At 44.7% G+C, this 16714-nt stretch overlaps 1 protein-coding gene and 1 long non-coding RNA gene across 3 annotated transcripts; one reads left to right on the top strand and one right to left on the bottom strand.

The window, feature by feature from the left end:
* Positions 1 to 5461: 5461 nt before the first annotated feature.
* On the bottom strand, positions 5462 to 9106 carry LOC309505752. 2 transcript variants are annotated; one of them, XR_014208572.1, is made up of 3 exons: positions 7453 to 7920; positions 6743 to 7416; positions 5462 to 6613 (listed from the first exon to the last, which is right to left on the bottom strand). It is a non-coding gene; the product is annotated as an uncharacterized lncRNA (long non-coding RNA). The 2 variants fall into 2 exon arrangements; XR_014208571.1 differs by having other exon boundaries at positions 6743 to 9106.
* Positions 9107 to 14358: 5252 nt separating this feature from the next.
* Positions 14359 to 16463, top strand: LOC309506583 (histone H2B-like; the record flags this gene model as incomplete). The annotated part of the gene is made up of 2 exons (XM_082180425.1): positions 14359 to 14409; positions 15345 to 16463. 2 exons carry the CDS (start codon positions 14359 to 14361, stop codon positions 15627 to 15629), a joined length of 336 nt encoding a protein of 111 aa, XP_082036551.1. The 3' UTR covers positions 15630 to 16463.
* Positions 16464 to 16714: the final 251 nt, after the last annotated feature.

Below are 16714 nucleotides of genomic sequence, written 5' to 3'. Positions count from 1 at the left end.
TTTGAGTATGACTCTCGAGTCATTAGGCCCAAACTCCATACACGTCGCGCTCACTGAGAGCGCTTGCAAATCCCCTATGCGCTTCACTGAAGCGAGAGCCAGAAGAAACACTGTTTTGAAAGACAAGAGTTTCAGGTCTATTGACTGTATTGGCTCGAATGGGGCACCTTTCATGGCTTCCAGAACCGTGGAAAGGTCCCAAACGGGAACTGAGGGAGGTCTGGGAGGGTTCAGCCTCTTAGCTCCTCTAAGGAAGCGAATGACCAGATCGTTCCTTCCTAATGATTGGCCAAGCGGTGGTTCAGCGAACGCTGCTATGGCCGCCACATAAACTTTGAGCGTGGATGGGGTTCTGCCCTTATCCAGAAGCTCTTGTAAAAAGGAGAGAACTTCCGGCACCCCACAGCGTGAGGGTGAAGTGCCACTCGCTGTACACCAGCTAGTGAACACAGACCATTTTGAGGAATAGAGCCGCCTCGTAGATGGAGCTCTAGCCTGTGTAATCGTGTTTAACACTCCCGCTGGGAGGTTAACGGGTACCCGTTGATGGCCCACACATGTAGGGACCAAAGCTCCGGGTAAGAATGCCAGATCGAGCCGCTTGCCTGCGAGAGGAGATCCCTCCTCACCGGTATCGGCCACGGGGCGGTACTCGTCAGCTGCATCAGGACTGGAAACCAGACTTGGTTTGTCCAAAAATGGGGCGACGAGTAGCACCGGGCATCCGCTCTCCCTGATTCGCTCTAACACCTGGGGTAGGAGCGTGACAGGGGGAAACGCATAGAGCGGGCAGCGGGGCTAGACGTGAGCCAGCGCATCCCTGCTCTTGGAGAAAAATTCCTGACAATTAGCGTTCTCTTGAGACGCAAATAGGTTTATTTTCGCTCTGCCAAATGTCCTCCATAGCAGTTTGACTGTCTGTGGGTGTAAAGACCATTCTCCTGCCGGAAGATAGTTTCTGGACAGTCTGTCTGGTCCCACATTCAGATGGCCGGGCACATACGCTGCCCTGAGCGAGCGCAGATTGTGCTGAGCCCAGACCAGGAGGTGTTCCGTCAGCCTGTGAAGGATTCTGGATCTGATACCTCCTTGGTGATTTATATAAGCCACCACTGACATGTTGTCCGAACGGACCAAGACGTGGTGTCTTTTATCTGAGGACAAAAAACGCCTCAGCGCGTTGTCGACTGCCATCATTTCCAGGCAGTTTATATGTAGAAGCTTCTCCCGTTCCGACCACTGGCCGAATAACGGTCTGCCCTCGAGCAGCGCTCCCCATCCCGAGGTTGAGGCGTCCGTAGACACCACCTTCACACTCGAGGAAGTCCCCAGGCTTACTCCTGACCGGTACCAGTCGGTCACTGTCCAAGGTTTCAGAGCTGCGACGCATTTCTGATCGACCTTGAGGCGCGCGAGACCGGAGGTCCAAGCTCTGCGCGGCGTGCGCTTTCAACCAATACTGCAGCGGGCGCATGCGAAGCAGACCCAGCTGAAGCACTGAGGATGCTGAAGCCATGAGACCCAGCATCCTTTGAAACTTTTTGAGCGGGACTAAAGCGCTGTGGCGAGAAATCTCTGTCATTCGCTGAATACTTAGTTTGCGCTGCGGCGACAGCTGTGCTGTCATAGACAGCGATGCCAGATCTGTGCCCAGAAAATATATTTTCTGACTGGGAGACAGCGAACTCTTCGCCCAATTGACTGTGAGACCTAAATTCTCGAGGTGATCGAGTAATATGGTCCTGTGTTCTATGAGTTCCGACTGTGATCGAGCTAGAACCAGCCAATCGTCCAAATAATTCAGCACTCGTACGCCTCGGAGCCTGAGGGGTGCGAGCACTGCATCCATGCACATCGTGAATGCGCGAGGTGCCAGGGATAGGCCAAATGGCAGGACTGTGTACTGATATGCCTGACCCTCGAAGGCGAATCTCAAAAATCGCCTGTGACGTAACGCTATTTGTATTTGAAAATAAGCGTCTTTCAGATCTATCGACATGAACCAGTCCCCTTGGCAAATTTGCGAGAGGATTTTCTTGGTCGTGAGCATTCTGAACCGTCGTTTCAGAAGTGCTTTGTTTAGTCGTCTTAGATCTAGAATGGGTCTGAGACCCCCGTCTTTTTTTGGGGGGTACCAGAAAATATCTGCTGTACATGCCCCCTTCGCTCTGAGCTTGTGATAAGGGTTCTATAGCCCCTTTGCTCAGTAACTTTGCTATTTCGGCTCGAAGTAGGTGTGCTACTTCCTTTTTCACCGTAGTATCGATTCGCGCCGCCTTGCGTTGCGGGCGTCGACCGAACTGTAGCGAATAGCCTCTTTCTATAATGTCTAGCACCCACTTCGAAACCCCAGGTAGCCTTGCCCATGCGTTTGCACGAATGGCTAGGGGTTGAATGCGAAGCGCGCTCTGGTCGCTCAGCGACAGAGGGGCTTCAGTGTACTGCAACATAAGCGTCGCGTTTATGACATTTGAGGCAGGGGGCGCGCTGATAACAGCGGGCAGATTGCCCGCGCTCGACTCCTCTGCGGTGGTCAACCGAGATGGGGAGGGCTGGGCGAGTCCCGTAAGACCTGTCATGTCTATGTGTGAATGTGGGCGTGGGATAGCGGGCACATTTACAACACTGAGAGCATTGTCCGCCTGAGCAGAGCGAATGCATGTTGGTTTCGTTTTACAGAAACCTTGAGACATGCAGAACATAGTGTTTGTGGGCACTGGGCAGTGGGCACATTTACCACATTTAATGCGCAATCGTTCTGGGTCGATTTCATGTGCGCGAGCCCTGTGTGACGGGCTGTGTTTCTGTGTAGGAATGAACACTGGGCAGTGGGCATTTTGTCTACACTCATAACACCATCGGCCGTGGCCGGAACACCAGAAAATACACTCTTATGGGATTTATCTGGGTAGCCGTAAAAGCGGCGTTTGTGTGCAGGCAAGCGGGCTGTGTCGCCGACTTGTTTACTGCAGAATACACTGGAACAGTCGCATTTACTGGAACTGAACGAGCGAGAAGTTGCCATAGAAACAGAGAGCGTCAACATGCTGGCGTTTGTTTGCAGGCGTGCGTGTAGTACAATAGGCTCGTCCACTGCAATATTGACATTTCCAGAGAAATGTGTGAGAATGCGCGCCGCCAGTGCTCGAACACGGGGGCAGGAAAACAGTGCTGACTGGCTGTACAGCATATGATGGCTCGATCGCTACGGATGGAGCGCGTTTTGCTGCTAAACACCCCTGGCGCGAGAGCTGCGTGGGGGTTATCATGTCTGAAAGTGAGTGCGCGTGCTCGTGAGCGGGCGCAGAGTTTACACTTATAACACGGCCAGTGTTTGGGAGCTTTGTAACCCGAGGTAACTGAGTGGCAGAGCGAGCAGCGGGTAGTTGTGAGCACAGGGTTGTGGGCACATTTACTACACTTAGTACTCAAGCGGCGTGTGTCCGCTTTATGAGAGTGCGCTCTGAGCGCGTTACCATGGGGATAGTGTTTGTGTGTAGTGGTGAGCACTTGGGAGTGGGCACATTATCCACACTTATGATACCTTCGGCCAGAGCCGGAATGTTTGTGAGCTTTGGAGGATCTGCAACCCGGGGTAACTGTGTGACAGAGCGGGCAGTGGGTAGGTGTGGGCACAGAATTGTGGGCACATTCTCTGCGCTTAGCACTCGAGCGGCGCATGCCTGCTCTATGAGAGTGCGCTCTGTGAGCGTTACTGGGGAGACCGTGTTTGTGTGTAGCAGTGAGCACGTGGGAGTGGGCACATTTTCTACACTTATAACACCATTGGCGTTATAGGAAACTGATAGTGCGAAATGCTTTGATGGCTCATATGTTTAGACGCTCATAAATACTCAAGCACCATCCTGTGAGCGGGAGGGTGCGAGATGCGGGTTCGCTTTCTGTATGTAAGAAAGCTGGCCGCGAGCTCGGAGAAGCCAGCAGAAAAAAATATTTATCTGCCGCCAGAGTCGGATTCGAACTCAGGTCTCCCGCGCGGAAGCCTAATGTTCTGCCACTGAGCCACAGATAAGCTCTCAGTTAGCGCGAGCATATGACAGAGTGTCGTGTTTCGTTTCGGCGTTAGTTTGCAGGCGCGCGTGTATTAAACAGGCTCGTTTACTGCAGTATTAGTATTTCCAGCCGCCTGAACTTAGAGGGGACTGAGAAATATGTGAGGATTGGAGGTAGTCCGGTCCAGGCGGGACGAGAACACTCTCTCTTCCTCTTTTCGCCGGTGCTCGTGACGTCCGCTCTGATATCCCTTGAGAACGGCGCTGTTGCGCGGCTCGGACAAAGGGAGAGAGAGCGGGAAGATGTCATCATGTGCTGTGACATCATTAGTTTGCAGGCGTGCGTGTATAAAAACAGGCTCGTTTACTGCAACATAGATATTTCTAGTCGCCTGAGCTTAGGAGGGGACTGAGAAATGGAGGTGGCCGGTGAGTGACGCGCGTGACCGAGACGCGGGGTAGCTTTCTTATAACGTAAAGGAAGCCAGCCCGTTACCATCTACTTCTGACATCCCTTGTGAGCGGCGCGTTCGCGCGGCTTGACAGAGGGGTCTGAAGCAAGCAGAGAGCAGCTGTCAGCGGCGTCATCTGCTTCGTCCCCTGAGGCGACGGCAGTGCGGACAATATGGCCGGCCGCTGCGCGTCGGTGAAGGGCGGGGGAGAAGGAGAGAGCGAGGCTCGCGGGAGGGGCTCCGGCGAGCGCTCAGCTGTCATACCCGGCTCGGGAGGCCTAGAGAGCGGCGTTTCTTCTTACGCGGCCCGGAAGAGGCAGCCGGAGAAGGGGGAGGATCCTCAACATGGCGAGTCGAGCCCGCAGGGTCGACATCGGCAAATCCTCGCACTGTTCGCAGCCGCCCGAGGAAAGGGCGCGGGCTGCGTGGTAGAAGCCCAGGCAGAGAGCGCAGATCACAAGGCGGTCTCCGTCGCTGAGCGTGGCTCTGCACGAGCCACAGGATGAGCGAGGCATTTGAAACAACGCCTCACGCTCTTTTAGATGCAAAGTGTGTCGCGGGGCGAGCACACAAACACACACACATAGAGCAAATAAAGGATATATTCGCCGGATAGCGAAGCAGGCAGGGAAAGCTGAAGGCGGCGAAGGCGGCCGGCTTCCTCAGTCTGAGATCCTCGGCGTGCTGGTCGCTTGTTTCGACGGCGGCTTCCTCAGAGTCCAGCGATGCGGAGAGCTTCGCTGAAGAGACAGAAATCAGTGAAGCAGCCTCCGAGCCCCGCTTATATACGCTTAGCCACACCCCCTTTCGCGGGCTGTGACGCAGTAAGCGCGCCAAGCGCGCTCATTGGACGTGACGTCACGCCAAGGGCTCAGCGATAGGCTGCTGCAGCAGGGTGGCCGCGGGTCCTTAAAAAGTCTTAAAATGTCTTAAATAAAGTTTTCCTAAAAAAAGGCCTTAAAAAGTCTTAAAATGTCTTAAATTCAGATTCGATAGGTCTTACAGTTTTTTTCAATTGCTTAAGCACAATTTTGAAAACAGGGCCCGGTTTTTCAAAACCCTTCACACAATTAGCACAACACTACACCAAAGTAGCACAACACCTCAGATCATTTGCAAAATGAAACACTTTTGTCAAAACTATACAATGTCTTATAAAAACCTTATTTTGTTGTCATAACATAAACACAACCATCATATGGTCTGACTCTGTTTGAATCAGTTTAACACTCCTGTGCTCAACCTAAAACACTTTTAGCATTTACACAGAAAGTGTAAAAATAAATTCACCAACACCACATGACACCAATTGTGCAGACTGATGAAAATAATTTATTTTCATGTACTCAAGTCAGTCAATACTGAACAAATATTCATAAAACATTTTCCAGTTTTCATATATTATTACTGAACATACCATTGTACTCTAAGCTTACAGTAATACTGTAACAAATTACATATCCAGTTCAGTACCGAAAAAAAAAAAAAAAAAAAAAAAAACTAAACATCTCTCCGCCTAGCTGGATCTGGCCACAGGGCTTCGTCAACATCACAGGCTATATTTTCATTTGCAAGGCAACGTGGGAAGAATCTTTTTGAGTGACGAATCCACCCTTGTATGGATGCTGGTTCAATTTGATCACATGCTTCCTCCATAGCTTGAATGAGGGGCATCTGGACATAGGGCCGGAGATCATAAACCTTCCACCGCCATGTTGAGAAGAACTCCTCGATGGGGTTCAGGAAGGGGGAGTATGGTGGTAGGTATTGAACTGTGAATTGTGGGTGTTGTTGAAACCAGTTTTGGACCAGAGCAGAACGATGGAAAGCTACATTGTCCCAGATGACAATGTATTGCATCTGGTCCCTTTGGTTTGCTGCTGTGATGATATTGTGTAATCTGTCTAAAAATGTAAGAATGAGTTCAGTGTTGTAAGGACCCAAGTTGGCATGGCGGTGGAGGACCCCATTCTGTGTAATGGCAGCACAAAGGGTAATGTTACCCCCACGTTGCCCTGGTACATTGACAATAGCCCTGTGGCCGATGATGTTTCTTCCCCTTCTTCGTACTGTTGTCAGGTTAAATCCAGCCTCATCAATGTAAATAAACTCATGTGGGACTTCCTCCGCATCCATTTGCAAAACTCTCTGAAATACAGCAAAAGATCACATTGTGTAGATCAGTATACTGTAGGTCTGCTATACAGTAAAATTACATGTACAGTAAAAAGGTTATGTGTGCAGTACACAATACTACAGTCAGTGAACAAAACGTACCACCACATATTCACGCCGCAGGACTTTCACCCTGTCTGAATTTCTTTCAAATGGCACTTTATACAGTTGTTTCATCACAACTTGGTGTTTTTTAAGGATACGGGCTATTGTTGACAGAGAGACCTGTTGGACATTATTGAAAATTAGGTGATCATTGACAATATGGGCTTGAATTTCTCGAAGTCTGATTGCATTATTGGCCAAAACGAGGTTTATGATCTCTCTCTCTTGCTCCTGTGTGAATATGGGGCCCCTTCCTCCTTGGTGTTCACGACGTTCAATCCTATGTTGGCCAAACAAAATACACAGCTTACTGTAAAATGATACACAGGAATATATACAGTACCAAAATATAGAGTACATATACAGTACTGTTGATATAGTACATGCAGTAAGCAATGGATTTTCTGTTGACTGAAGAGAAGTTTCTCACCTGTGCTCTTGACGAAATGTCCGAACTATTGATGCCACTGTGTACCTGCTTAGGTTAGGCTGTACTCTCAATCCAGCCTCCCTCAGTGTTAGTCCGTGGTTTATTACATGGTCCACAATTGTAGCACGAATTTCATTACACAGATTTGGTTGTCTTCTTCTTTGTGCATGTCCTACCCCTCCTCCAGGTCTTCCTCTCCCTCTTCCTCTTCCTCTCCCTCTCCCTCTCCCTCTCCCTCTCCCTCTTCCTCTTCCTCTTCCTTGGCCTCTTCCTCCACCTGGTACTCTCTGGATTCCCCCTCTCATCCGCACTCTCCCTCTTCCTCTGACACCATCCATTTTTGTTGAAGACAGGTGAACTTACCTGTTGCCTTTTTATAGTGCTTTACAGTAACCTGATTGGTGTGTCTACAATTAAGCACCAGTGTGTGTGCACACCTGGTGCCTGTGTTTAACCAATTGGTTCATGGGTGTGCTCATTTGAAAGCCTTTGCTTTGAAATTGCAAGGAAATGACATCATGATAAATTTCTGTGTCAAATGCATACAAGTGTGTTTAGTGTTTTGCAAATCACTGTGTGTAATGTTTTGCAAAAAGTGTGAAGTTGACAATGTGCTTACAGTTGTGCAAATCTAGGCCGGTGTTTTGCTCCTTGAGTGTAAAGTTTTGCTAATTGTGGGAAAGTTCTAATTTTAGTGTGTAAGCAATTGAAAAAAACTGTAAATATTTCTGGTCACGTTACCGCTAAAATTTCTCCAGTCTGACGGACCTAATATCCGTCAAATAACAAGTGAAGCATCGAATCGCGAGAATGATTCAGATTTTATTACATAAACAGCTATTGATAATGATAATGTAGGCTTTTTCTGGTAACGCTGTTGAGGCTCGCGCTGCTTGTCTCTGTGATAGATTTTATAGGAAGAAATCAAAACAAATGAGCATAACGGCAAACAAAAAAACTCCCAGAAGAAACATACTGAGGTAAAAATACACTCTCGCGTTTCGGGAGTCGGGATAGACGGAATTGTCACTTGCATAATCGGGCCAGCATTGCATCATAAGTAACTTTACCATTTGCACGTCTTTTAAAGTTTTACCTGATTAAACATTCACGCGATTTGAAACTATTCAGTACTTGCGCGCTGTCTGAGAGAGATGGGTTTTTTTCTGCACACATACATAGAGTAAAGCCGCCTCACAAACAGCTCGTGGGTAACAAAAGTTATTTTTCGTGGATTTTATCGCTTTAACAGTCAAAAACATGCGAAAATGATGTCAATTTCGGTCTTGGTGAGTATCCTCTAAACACAGTCGGTTATGTCTTAAATAAGCATAAATCGCACGTGACCGTATAATGAACACAGGATCCGTGCACTAGCTCTTAAAGGGACAGCAGCCATATGTGTCTGTCATTCATTTGGTTGTCAAAACAACAAACCATAGCTTTCATTTTAAGGAATCAGGATTAATAGCCTATGTATTTAATTTAGTCAGGACTAAAATACTACCCAGTGTTATTTTACATTTGATTACTTTATTCAGTCTCTGTAGTATTTCTGAATACTAGTGTTAGACCTAAGCAAAAACTTTTCTCTTTATTTCTATTTATTGGTATCTTTATTCTATTGTATTTATTTGTGCTACTTTTTTCAATTTAATTCAAAGATTGAAATCAAGCTTCCTTGTGTTGTGTAAATTCTTAAGACCAAAATTACCCCATTGTAAAAATGCAATGAGTGAGCATACATTTAGGCCAGATACATGTAATAAATAAAAGAAAAAGTCTAAACTCCCCCCTCAAATTAAAAATCTAATACGCATGTAATATAATATGTATTTCCATCACAGGTTTGGTCTTAAATTTCATTCAAAGTGGCATTAAAAAGGTCTTAAAAAGTCTTAAATTTAACTTGTTTATATCTGTAGACACCCTGTGCAGTTGCCGCAGGGCAGCCGCAGGGCACGCTAGTTAGCCTGCCCTAGGTCTGCATGCTGCCGCACTGCGTTGACAAAGTTATTAAAAATTAAGCATAATTTTTTGGCTTCAGTATCTCGAGAAAGAAGACTTTCCCGATGCGTAAGCTACTTACGCAATACGAGAGAACCTCTCGTAAGAGAACCCATCTTTTCTCTTTGGCTTTTGACACCTAGTAAGAGGTCGACTTCATTTACTTGATTTAATTTGTTACTTTGAATGTTTTTATTGTGTGGTTATTAATTGTACATGTGTATTTTTTTTTATTTTTTTTTTTTATTTTTTTGTACAGCACTTTGGTCAACTTTGGTTGTTGTAAAGTGCTTAACAAATAAAGTTGGTATGGTATGGTATTCAAAAGAGAACTTTTGTTTTCCTTTTTAATTTAGGTATGATAGAACTGTTGCAATTATTTATTTTGACAACTAATATAGAAAGTTCTACTTTTTTTTGACAAACTCAGAATTGGTTGAAGAGTTCATTGATTATATAAAACGCATTGAAGGTTGAATAATCTTTGGACTACAGTATTTATCTGCATGTTATCTCATCCATGAAGATACAACAATGTAGAACAAGCTATTGGAGATTTTGAGAACCAGAACCAATCTAACTGAGCAAGTTGAACTTTAGCTATAGTGTGTGCCCTTTTATTACTATTTAATTAATTTTAATATGAGGTGGTGGGTAATAATAAAAAAATATATATAAAATTCACTCAGCATTCCATGATTCCCAATTCACTACTTTCTCAATTACAATTAAGTACAAATTAACTTTATTCAGTTGTGTAGGCACTAAAACAGTCCAATACATTATCAAAATATTTTTTATGATAAAATAATTAAGATTTCTGTGCCACCCCAGACTGGTTGCTGGCCCTTGCCTGGCCACCCCTATGAAAAAATCCTGGCTCCGCCACTGGTGCAATGTCAAGTATAGGGCTCTTAGTTGATTGGTTTCAGTCCGGAACGCATGTGATTCACGGATTAATGCAAAGTTTACACACCATAGAGTGAAAGTTTATTATTTGCATGTTTTTTTTTTTTTAAAGTCCTGTCAGTTTAAACATCAAGCGCAAGAACAAGACTGGAACTCACGCTGTTTTGTGCGCGCACACAGAGGAACGCAGAAAGCACGTAAACGCCGAGTTCTTTCTCTTCTTTTGAGCTTGAACAGACACATGCACGCACAATTAAGTCATAATGCCTGTCTTATTTTATGTCTGTACCTGAATATAGTTGGACTTACCTGAAAAACATAAAGCAGCACATGTTTCATGTGTGATGAGGACAGCTTGTAGGAGAAGTGTGCTGTGTAAAGTGTGAGTACCAAGCAGGATCTTCAGGTGCTGGTTATAGGTTCCTATACACTGACTAGTGATCATTATCCAATTTTATGCAGGTTTGGTAGGGATTTGAGAAGAGAAGTGGAAAAGAATGTCCCTAGATACTTTAAAATATACAACATATATATTTCTAAATCTAAATAGCAGTTTTGAGTAGTACGAAGCATATACTCCTTGTCAGCTTCCTGAATGGCGAAATTATACATGTGGGTATTAGTAAGTAAGTAAGTAAGTAAGTTTTATTTATATAGCACCTTTCACAGGTATAAGGCCACAAAGTGCTTCACAACAAAACATTTATATCATAAAATACACACAATAAAAGCATAGACAGAACATGATCATATCAACCCACAAGCAGCTAATTAAAAGCCTGAACAAATAGATGAGTCTTTAGTCTGCATTTGAAGGCATCAACAGAGTCAATAGAGCGCATAGATGGTGGGAGGTCATTCCACAACCTAGAAGCAACAGCCTGAAAAGATCGGTCACCTCTTGTACGATAGCGAGTGCGTGGAACCGTCAGCAGATTCTGATCCACAGACCTCAGAGCACGCACAGGGGTATAGCGCTGAATCAGGTCACTAATATAAGAGGGTGCCTGACCATGCAAAGCTCTGAAAACTAAAACCAAAATTTTAACGTTTATCCTATAAGACACTGGTAGCCAATGAAGTTCTTTTAGGATAGGGGATATATGAGACCTCCTATTAGTACGTGTCAGAATTCTAGCAGCAGAGTTTTGCACTAATTGCAGTCGAGAGAGCTCCTTCTGGTTTAGGCATGAAAATAAACTATTACAATAGTCTAAACGCGAAGACACAAAGGCATGAATGATAAGCTCCAAATCATTTCGTGAAACCATATTTCTAAGTTTTGAGATTTTCCTTAATTGAAAGAAGCAGTTTCTCGTCAGCTGCTTGCAGTGCTGCACTAATGACATATCTTTGTCCAGGATAACTCCCAAATTTCTAAGACTTGACTTAGCAGACTGGCCTAAATCACCCAAGTATTGTTTAATCCCAGGGATTGCATCCTCAGGGGCAATAACCAGTGTTTCTGTTTTGTCTGCATTTAGCTGTAGAGAGTTATCACTTAGCCATTTTTTTTTATTTCCACAAGACAAAGGAGCAAGGAGTTTAACTTACAGATCTCTGATGGCTTAAAGCAGCAGTAAAGTTGGATATCATCAGCAAATAGGTGAAAAGAAACATCACTGAACCTTTGTATGATCTTTCCCAAAGGGATCAAATACAACAAAAAATAAAACAGGGCCCAGAACAGAGCCTTGAGGCACTCCACAAAGCAGATCCGCAGACTCAGACCTTATTTGGTTAGCTGTAACACTGAAGCTACGCCCAGATAAATATGAGGAGAACCACTGTAGAACTGACCCTGACAGCCCTACTTGATCCCTCAATCTTTTCAGCAAAACCTGGTGGTCGACAGTGTCAAAGGCTGAGGACAGATCCAAAAGAACTAGAACAGTGTGTTTTCCAGAATCAGCAGACATCATAATGTCATTTGACACTTTCAGTAAAGCCGTTTCGGTAGAGTGTTGTTTACGAAAACCGGACTGAAATGGCTCATGGATGTTACTTTTGTCCAGGAAAAATGTCAACTGTTCGCAGACTACCTTCTCAATGATCTTGGATAAAAGCAGGAGCTTAGAAATAGGCCTAAAACTATTAAAATCCGACGGGTCCAAACCTGCCTTTTTTAGTAGTGGCTCCACTATAGCATGCTTGAAAGCATCTGGAAAAACACCAGTAGACAGCGAGAGGTTAACCATTTTGGTTACACAAGGGCCAATTTCCTCAAACACCTTTTGGAATAGCCTAAACGGAATGACGTCCGATGAACAGGAAGATGGCTTCATCCTGGTCACCAATTTAGAAATATCAGCAATCGTCACAGTCCTAAAAGTGGACCAAATGCTGGAGACTGGTTCAAAGACAGCAGCGGAACCCCACGAATGGGACGGGATTTTATCTTTAATCATTTTTATCTTGTTGGTGAAAAATCCCAAGAAGGCGTTGCTGTCATGCTTCACAAAAAACAGGGATAACTGGGGCAGCAGGACAAACAAGTGTATTTATCGTGTCAAACAGCACTTTTGGATTTTTTTTATTCAATGTTACTAGTTGACGGATATAGTCAGATCTGGCTTTTTCAACCGTCACATTATAGGACAACACAAGATCCCTGAGATAAAGCCTGTGCACCTCAAGGCTAGTGGATTTCCACAGGCGTTCAGTCTTTCGACACAGTCTCTTAAGATTGAAAATCTCTTCATTAATCCAAGGCCACGTTTTTTTCTGAGCAGACAAGTTTGATTTAACAGGGGCCACCTGATCCAGAATTTTTACACAGTGATTGTTTAAACAGTGAACGAAATCATCCACATCAAGGCAGTCCATAACTAGAGCAGGATCAAACAAATCAGAAAATGTGTCTGCAGTATTTGCAGTGATAACACGTCTCTGAGACCTAACTGCTGAAGGCTTTGGGTCAGAACTGAAGTGAAGATCAAACAGAACAATACTATGATCACTCATATACACATCATTTACAGATACGTTTAATATATCTAGGCCAAGTGTAAAAACTAAGTCTAAAATATGGCCTTTTTGGTGAGTAGGCTCAGATACATGCTGCTTAAAATTAAAAGTTTCAGTCAATTTTAAAAATTCCATTGCGGGGCAAGATGAGCTGTCATCAACATGAAGGTTAAAGTCCCCAAGGATTAAGACAGATTCCAACTTAATTATAGAGGACAAAAAGTCACTAAAATCCTTAAGAAAGACAGCAGCAGGGCCAGGAGGACGGTAAACCAAAATGCAGTAGAAAGAGGATGAGAAACCCACTTTGACCATCTGTAATTCAAAAGAAGAGAATTTTTGGGGCAAGATTTCATTGCAGTTATGGATGTCCTTGTGCACAAAAGCCAGTCCACCACCGCAACGACATAGGCGGGGCCTCCCAACAGCAGAGCAACCAGCTGGACAGAGCTCATTTAAATGAATAAGCTCTTCTTCTCTCTGCCATGTCTCTGACAAACACATAATATCCAGGCCTTCTCTTGTGAAAAGATCGTTTAATGAATGCGATTTATTCGCAATTGAACGAGCATTCAACAGGCCAACATGCATTTTGGATGACGTCACGGAGGCAGTGTCCCTGTTGTGCAGCGGGATTGGTTGAAGGCACGTCCAGCGGTCACATGGTCTCCTGCCGGCCCATGCGGAGAGAGCCGGCACAAACACGGAAGTAAACATTGGCGGCGAAAACCTCTGACCACAACTCCAGCGCTGTGAAGGATCCAGGACACCCGTTGAAGTCCGAACAGGCGGCGGCGAGGACACGCTGCCGCACACATCGAGAAGAGGAATCCGGCGCAGGCACCGAATGCGGTCCCGGCAGCCGAAGACAACGGAGCCACCGCGCGCTGCGGCACGCCTTCGCCTAACCTGGACACCGGATTGCAAGCCTCTTTTCCTGGATCTCCTACGGACCCTGCCTGGAGCCCGATATAGCAACAAGTAGTCAGGTGAGTCAGGATCGATAGCAAACGGAGGAGGAAACGCCTGTTTTAACCTGTCGTATTTATCAAACAGGTCCTCCATCGACTCTCTGATGTGAAACAAAGAGTCCCGATCATAAGTCCATACAGCCAGGACGCATCCATCTGTTATGCGGGCTGAAATGATCACATACACTGAAAAAATGACCATTAATAATCTACACAGCAGGAGACGAGCCAGGGCTCTGCCAGTTACAGGCGCCATCATGGCTGTTGATTCATATTAAATGAATTAGCCTGACCTATACTTGAAGAAAAGGAGGAAAGACATTACCAGCATGAAGATACGCCTGAAGCAACTGGTGCCTTTCTGCCAGAGTACTGGAGAGGTCTTTGAAGTTGTGTTAAAATATCTTAAAATATGTGTGCTTACTCTCAAACCGCATTGTCCAAAGATGAATGAGAGGACCACATTTAAGAATTAGGTCTGGATAGTGGAGAAGGAAGTGGTGTTTTGGTTTGACAGGGGTATCTGGGAAAATATTCACTTCCATCTGAAGATACTCCCTGAGGAGAACCTTGGATAGGCTACCCGATTGGTGTGAATCTTGGGTGCACAAACAAGCTCTACAATTTCCCTGAGCTTTACAGATACAAAGCAAGACCGTTCGACACAAACCCCTCGAAAAGATCATGCCATAAACATTGTGGAAAGTGTCTCAAACGATTAAAAACAGAATCGAATGTAACACCATCTATAACGCTCTGACCCAGTGACAGCCCTGTCACACTGTTCTGATAGGCTTCTTGAGTCTTCAGAGGACCAACTTTTGTAGGCTCCCTTTCAAAGTCGTTTCTATGTCACAAGTTGTTACCTACAATTGCTATGACAGACCCTTGCAGTTTCTCACCATCATCCAAAATAATTCCAGATTCCTCAATAATCCCTTAAATCATTCACAAGGCGAGATAATACCAAGTCTTGGCCAAAAACAACTGTAAACCCTGTTCCCTGCAAAGCATCAGTAACTGCATCAGACCTATAGAGGACCTATTATATGGCAGAATTTCAGCCAAGGTAAGGTATGCAGCCAGAAGTTTACGATCCAAGGGGATTTGCAACCTCAAAGGCATCCTGGTACAGAATTATGGAGAAAGAAGATGGAAACTGCTGAACAAGAGTGTTTTTCTCCAATTCTTACCATCCTGGACATCTTCCAGTATATCTGACTCTACAGCTTGCTGCATTTTAGTGGTATTGTACTGTGGTCTAACTGATGGGTGACTTAAAAAGGCTTTAAGTGTATCTCTGACAAGTACATAGTCCAGGAAGGAGAGCTACGCCATCTACGTCTACAAAGTGCTGAAGCAGGTTCACCCTGACACCGGCATCTCCTCCAAGGCGATGGGCATCATGAACTCTTTCGTCAACGACATCTTCGAGCGCATCGCCGGTGAGGCGTCTCGTCTCGCTCACTACAACAAGCGCTCCACCATCACGTCGAGAGAGATCCAGACCGCCGTGCGTCTGCTGCTGCCCGGAGAGCTGGCCAAACACGCCGTGTCTGAGGGCACCAAGGCCGTCACCAAGTACACCAGCTCCAAGTAGAGGCCGAGGAGGCGAGCACACACACAAATGCTCTTTTAAGAGCCACACACACACTCCTGGAAAAGAGCTGATTATGGTAGATGAGTCAATTATGGTATTTGTAAATATTAACGAATACGCTTAAATGTAGTGATCGTTACATATGTACGATTGCGGAGATTTTGTGGTTTATCACGTGTTCGTGACACACACACACACACACACACACACACACACACACACACACACACACACACAGTTTACTGCTAATGTTCATAATTGTTGCTGCAGAGCAATCGTACATGTGACGGCCACTTTCTTCTCAACCAACTGCGTTTATGGTGTTCGTAAGAAAAGCGTTCTCTATCAGATACAATGGCGGATCTACAAAGAGCCTTTGGGTTATGACAAAACACGCGTTCATCTGTTTATTTGGGTTTGTCGGCACTGATGAATTTCCAGAGAAATGGAAGTAAATGAAACCAGAAAAAGAATATTTCAGCTTCCTGAGATTCTCTGAGAGTTTAATGTATTAACTTTCATTGTACAAGGGGAGAAAGTAAACTGGTTATTAAACAGACAATAATCATTTGTGCAGAAATATAAACATAGACTAATGTATATCATTAGTTTAATTTCAACCTGCCTAGATTACTGAACTGAAAACAAATAGAAATATGAATATGCTCTGTGTTTGTTCAATATTTATTAAGTCTTTAACTGAGGACACTGATGTCTGTTTTCTAATCCAATCATTAGAACTGCTTTAGATTAGCAGAATATTGTACAGTAATCTCTCATAGGTGCCATTGTGTCATAACTTTCATTTCAATTAAATGAAATTACTCTCATGAATATTGTTTCAGTGAAAAACCTCCCCGACCTTTTCCCAGTAAATACATGTCTATGCTTTTCATGATGTTTGGTACATTTAAACAGACACTTTCTGAAGTGTGTAAATACATGTGGCTCATTCCTTCAGTTCGGTGAGTTTTATATCCTCATGAAAAAACAATACTGCATATTTTAGCTGCATAAAATGTTATTTAATTTTCATGCCTCATGGTTTTCCATCAATAGACAATGTTAACTAACAAACAAATAGA

Source organism: Leuciscus leuciscus, assembly GCF_965113295.1.
Source record: "Leuciscus leuciscus genome assembly, chromosome: 9".
In the NCBI taxonomy this organism is placed as follows: domain Eukaryota; kingdom Metazoa; phylum Chordata; class Actinopteri; order Cypriniformes; family Leuciscidae; genus Leuciscus; species Leuciscus leuciscus.
Note: the sequence above shows the minus strand (reverse complement) of the source record. Positions and strands in the feature narration are given on the sequence as shown.